General features: G+C 35.8%; 1 protein-coding gene across 2 annotated transcripts; it reads right to left on the bottom strand.

The window, feature by feature from the left end:
• Positions 1 to 422: 422 nt before the first annotated feature.
• Positions 423 to 4,296, bottom strand: LOC141803133 (glyoxylate/hydroxypyruvate reductase B). Of its 2 annotated transcripts, none has more exons than XM_074687042.1 (6): positions 4,222 to 4,296; positions 2,968 to 3,346; positions 2,637 to 2,808; positions 2,207 to 2,385; positions 2,026 to 2,122; positions 423 to 969 (listed from the first exon to the last, which is right to left on the bottom strand). In XM_074687042.1, the coding sequence occupies exons 2-6, from the start codon at positions 3,341 to 3,343 to the stop codon at positions 813 to 815; spliced, it is 981 nt and encodes a 326-aa protein (XP_074543143.1). In that variant the 5' UTR covers positions 3,344 to 3,346; positions 4,222 to 4,296; the 3' UTR covers positions 423 to 812. The 2 variants fall into 2 exon arrangements, with proteins under 2 accessions (XP_074543143.1, XP_074543144.1); XM_074687043.1 differs by lacking the exon at positions 4,222 to 4,296 and adding an exon at positions 3,899 to 4,211.
• Positions 4,297 to 5,471: the final 1,175 nt, after the last annotated feature.

The raw sequence follows: 5,471 nt of genomic DNA, 5'->3' as shown, positions 1-5,471 counted from the left end.
AATATGAATACTTTGTTTTATAATAAATCATACTGAACCAGTTCCCCCAAATCTTGACATCCCTGTGTCCATAAAGCACATCCAAAGACAGAAATGTTTATTTCTGATCTACAGTATAACTATTACTCTCTGAGGCTTCAGAGACATTTTTTGACCAGCTCTTTCTTCGGAATGATCAAACAAGAACTTAATTTTATTTTTAAAACCTTTAATAAGTTACACTTACTATGTCACATCAGAGGGTAAAAAATTGCAGAAAGCAATAGAGACTTTACCCTTGTTTTTCTGTCATTACATAAACATGTTAAGGAAGTATTTCCATGATTGGAAATCATTCACAAAGAGTAAACAAATCATGGTATGTATTCAACCTTGCACTCTGAACTCTGTAATCCATTGTCAAAGAGTTTGATCAATGTAAGAATTTGATTGTGATTTTGTTTGTCAGACAAGTCATGCAAAGTCTTACTGATTTGTAGAGTCTGAATTCAGATGTCAGACTGAAAATAGGAGTTCACTTATTTTCTCCTTTGTTTGTAGGAGGTACAGCACCTTAATGACTAAATGTATCTAAATGTAACAGCTATTTAATTACAACAAAGGTATAACGCTACAACGAAACAAAAATCAGCAGATCTTTTTGATACTCAACATTTGTTGACAGAAAAGTGATTTAAACATTTTCAAACAGCATAGTTCTTCAACTTAATACTATAACAATCACAGTGATCTGACAGATCATCAAAATCAAACAAGTAAAAGTACATTTAAATACTTCAATCTTCAGCCAGGGGCAGATGGCCAGAGTAAGGTTATTTGGGTTTGACTTCATTGGGTATAGGTTGACCTTCCACCACAGCAACAGCATTGTCTACCATCCTTTGAATCATGTTTAATGTTGTTTTGTAAGTGTTGGTTCCAACGTGGGGAGTGATCAGCACATTGGGAAGGTGAAGGAGAGGATGATTCCTGTATCAGAAGAGAAAGAGAAGCAATTGTGAGATGGCTGGGTCATACTAAGAGTTACAGTTGTCTTTTACATACTTGAGTAAGTGAAGCTGTTAACACTTGCATATCAACACCTCAAATTTTGAATGCAAAAAAATGGTTTAAAAAAAGAAGTCTGCGAGCCTGTGTAATACATCTTTAATATCAGCTTGTCATTTTGGCTCTGTTTTGGTCTCCACCACTTCATGAGCAAAACACAGAACTCTAACTGTGTCCATCTAATATCATGTAGTTGTTCTGTATTAGCCTCTAGCTAGGAGTTACGGTTAGGGTTAGGCTCCTCTAGCTTTTGTTTTAGTCCTTAATGGTTTTCTCACAGTCAAAAAACAAAAAACAAAACAATTAGCTAAAAGGCTCAACTTTATTTTGAATTATATTTGTAGTATAGAATTGGGAGAGGTAATTTGTTTTAAGTATATCTCTGGCACCTATCAAATTAGACATTTGGTCCAGTAGTAGCAGTAGTAGTAAAACTGTGACGGTTAAGTTTTTTGATCATGTTACTTCTTTTGTTCCTCTTGTGAATTAATCCAGTTAATAGCTATCTGCTTTGCTCAGAAATTGGTTATTAAAGGTTTTAGTGATTGTACTAGTTCTTTATATAAGGACAAGTCCATTTTTTCCTTTTTTTTTACAAAAAGACACATTTTGTAATAGCCATAGAAATTCATAGACCAGCGCCTTGACCCTAAATGACAGTAACTGTAGCCACTTTGACCTGCACATGCTGCTCTGTTACACTGTGTACTGTGGGATGGGTACATTTACTATGTCTCTCTGAGACAGTGCGTTTTTCTCTGCAGTTCAAAAAAGAAATATGACCTTAAACTCAGTGAAATAGTGAGCAAGTGGGAGGACTTGAGAAAAGACATGAAGTCTTAATAAGAAAACCTGATCCAAAATAAACCTTTCATAGACAATTCACAAAGGAAGAACACAGATTTTTTTCTTTCAAAGGTACCGCGGCCTCACTTCACTTTAAAAAGGGTATTTCTGTTTGAAGAGTGTGGGTGAGACCTTGGTAAAGGTTCAGGGTGAGTCACGTCTAGAGCTGCAGCTTCAATTGTTCCAGACAGCAGAGCTTCAACTAAAGCATCCTGATCCACAACCCGGCCTAAGACATGGGGAAAGAAAAGGAAGATTACAGAAAGAAATTCAAAGTTAACCTCTGCAACTGTTTAACTTGAATGATTCTCACCTCTGCTGATATTCACCAGAGTTGCTGTGGGTTTCATGAGGGACAGCTCTCTGAAGCTGATCAGGTTGGTGGTTTCAGGGGTCAGGTTGACCGCTAGCATAACAAAGTCTGACTGTCGGAGGAGGTCATCCATGTTGGCACAGTAACTTGCCCCGACTGCCTGCTCATCTTCAGCACTCCTGAACAGCACAGAGAAAAGACAAAACTCTACTGTGACATTGATTCTTTGGTTTCACATTTTAGTGTTGCTTACATGAAAAAAAAAACACATAATCAAGACATTGAATACATTTTCACAGGTTATTGATCAAGAAATTAACACTGAGCTGTCTTCTCTCTTTGAAAGCTCAATGCAGTAAATCATATGATATTTTGTTTTGCCTCAATGTTTCAAAAGTAAAACTATTTTTCTTGGTCATCAAACATGTACCTCCTGCTCCTGTTGTAATAAAGGATCTTCATGTCAAAGCCTCTGGCTCTCTGAGCGATTTTGCTGCCAATGTGTCCCATCCCAATAATCCCAAGAGTCGACCCGGTGACTTCAGTCCCCATCAGGTCCTGAGGTATATGGGTGGTCTTTGGATCTGTGGCTATTTGGTGACCTTAAAACAAGATCTGTTTTAATCAGTGTTGGTTTCAGTATGCTGTTAGGGTATGAAGTAAAAAGATAAATATACATTCTAATGTAATCTTGAACTCTGTTGGGCACGTTTAGATATGATTAGATATTTTGTAAATTGAACTGATTCAAGTCGGCTCACCTTGAACAACCTTTCGTGCTGATGCCAGCAGCAGAGCCATTGCAATATCTGCCGTAGCATTGCTCACAACACCAGGCGTGTTGGTAACCTTTACTCCCAAACTGTTAATGTATGGGACATCCAGGTGATCAATGCCTACTCCACAATTGGCGACCACCTTTAGCGATGGCAGCAGTTTGAGAAATGAAGGCTCAGTTGATGGGAAGGCGGACCACAAAAACAGTGCCTGGATTTTCGGCCCGTACAACTGGGAGTTCTGAAGGAAGTCTTTGAGGCAGATGATGTTGAAGTGCTGTTTCATTATGTCCGTGGCTTCTTCGATGTACCCATTTTCGCCCACCTCTGAGAACAGAGCCCATGGTTTGTTGTCTGCCATTACCTGGGTGAATGACACAGAATGTTAAAGTGGGACAAACCGCTTTAGTTTATCTGATGTCTTTGAGAAAGGTAACAGAAAGTAAACCGTGTCAGATTCAGTTGAAAGTTGGTCACTGCTCTATACCCCAAGACCCTCAACTTTTCAAAACATACATACTTACATGTATCTCTCAAATTTATTTAAGTATTTATACACCTGACACATATATTGCACACATTTACTAATAAATACAATGTACATGAAGCTTAGTTTAAAGTCCTGTTCTGGAAACAGCCGGCCTACCAATGAGAAAAGGTTAACAGTTCTGTTAAGTAGAGCCTTTAAAGGTTATTTTTATTTACATTAAATCTGGTTTTGTATTTATCTTAAAAAGCACAGTGAAAAAAAAACACTTTTAAGATAAATTGGAGACTCATTTTGCAAACACTCTGCCAAATTACTGGGCATCTATCACAAAGTTTAGGTTTTAGTTTTGTCTATATTTAAGTTATTATGTTACGTTATGCAAACAGGCTACTAGATGTACGACTGTTTCAGGCAGAGATAGCTTACTTTCTTTGCATCTGTCCCTCTGCTTGGGCAGAAACGAATTCCCCGTCTACATTGTTAGTGACACTATTTTTAAGTCTAGTTTTTCCAGCTCTGTTCATTAAAGATCTTCAACGACTTCCCATTACGTTATCGTTGAATGAATCCATTTAATTTCCTACATTTACACAGAAATCTGCAGAAACAGACTCTTCCAGTATGAGTAGTAAGATCGCACAGATCTTAAGTAACAAACTGTTAACATTTAAGCCAAATTACTCATTTAAAAGCAACACACTCATAATTCATAAATGCAACAAATAAAGTATCCAAAGTTGTTAACTGACCAAACTGATTTCACTTGTTATTCAAACGTCCGATTTCCGCCTGTCCTCCAGCCAGGAAGTAGAGCAATGTGTAGGATTTCAAAATAAAAGCTTTTCTCCAATAACAAAACTACACAATTTGAATTAGCATATATCTATAATATTTGTGTCCCACGCATTCTGGAGAAATGTGTGGAGCTGGGTTTAGCCGGAAGGTATTAAAATTTTGCCATTGTCAGTAAAAAACATTAAGTTTAGTTTTTTTTTGTTTTTGTTTTTTTTTTTTTCATTTCTGATGGAAACTTGAGGCCTGTCTTTAATTCACTGATTTTACACGGATATTTTTTTTATTTACAAATTTAGATAATTCAAAAACTAAGCCCACTTAAAATAATTGAAAGAATGAGTTAAAAAAATTGACAAATCCTTGAAATTTGTTAAAAATTAGAAAGACATGGAATTACGTTGATTACTGAACGACTTTTATTTGCTCTATGTTAGTCCTAGGCTGTTGTTTTGTTTATATCTGTTGAAGTTATTTCTAAATTAAATGGCCTATTTGAATTTTTCTTTCCTTCCTTTATGTTCACGCTGCTATTCCATTATACTTTCAATTGAAATATTTCTTTGAATCTGCTCAACCTGATATTTGATTGTATTATTTGATGTTGATCTATGCTTTTTTATATAAAAAGTTCAATTAAAATAATGATTTAGTGAATGAGTACATATAAAGGAAATCATAAATCTTTTTAAAATGCCTTTCTTCTTTTCTGACTGATCACAAGTAGATTTCATAATGATCAAATCATCTGAATTATTAACTAAAAGTGTAAAACCATACAGTAAAGTACAACATGGAATTGTGCTTTGGTTTTTCTGACAAAGCAATGTTGCAGTCTTGGCTGTTACCGCTTACTTCATCTTTGTGTTGGTTTGTCCTTTAAAAATGATTTTAAAAAATAATCATTAATCTATTTTAAGCCATTTGTTTTTCTTGCAAGGCAATCATTTATTATATTTTCCTGCTCAAACAGCAGGAGAAACAAAACACTGGTGGCAGGGTTGGGGCTAGATTAGAGTAAAGTGTGGTTCAGGGTTAGAAGGTTTAAAGGCTAACCTAAATTATGGCAAACCAAACACAAGGTTTGGAAGGTTTGAACTCTGATCCTCTTCTCGTTTGGGCAGTCTTTGGGCAACATATTTAGGTATTTTGAAAAAGAATCTCTCTATTTACTTGTTTTACCTCTTATTCTTCTGTATTCTCATAT

The sequence above is a fragment of the Halichoeres trimaculatus genome, unplaced genomic scaffold, assembly GCF_033239565.1.
Source record: "Halichoeres trimaculatus isolate MK-OKI-2021-1 unplaced genomic scaffold, fHalTri1.1 fHalTri1_scaffold_14, whole genome shotgun sequence".
NCBI classification, from domain to species: domain Eukaryota; kingdom Metazoa; phylum Chordata; class Actinopteri; order Labriformes; family Labridae; genus Halichoeres; species Halichoeres trimaculatus.
Note: the sequence above shows the minus strand (reverse complement) of the source record. Positions and strands in the feature narration are given on the sequence as shown.

Bases quoted from the DNA above. Each gene is read 5' to 3' on its own strand.
- LOC141803133 (XM_074687042.1), bottom strand. From the start codon at position 3,343: ATGGCAGACAACAAACCATGGGCTCTGTTCTCAGAGGTGGGCGAAAAT. The intron at 2,809-2,967 runs GTGAGCCGACTT...TCTTGTTTTAAG, and splicing joins AGCACGAAAGGTTGTTCAAG to GTCACCAAATAGCCACAGAT. The intron at 2,386-2,636 runs GTACATGTTTGA...TGTGCTGTTCAG, and splicing joins TATTACAACAGGAGCAGGAG to GAGTGCTGAAGATGAGCAGG.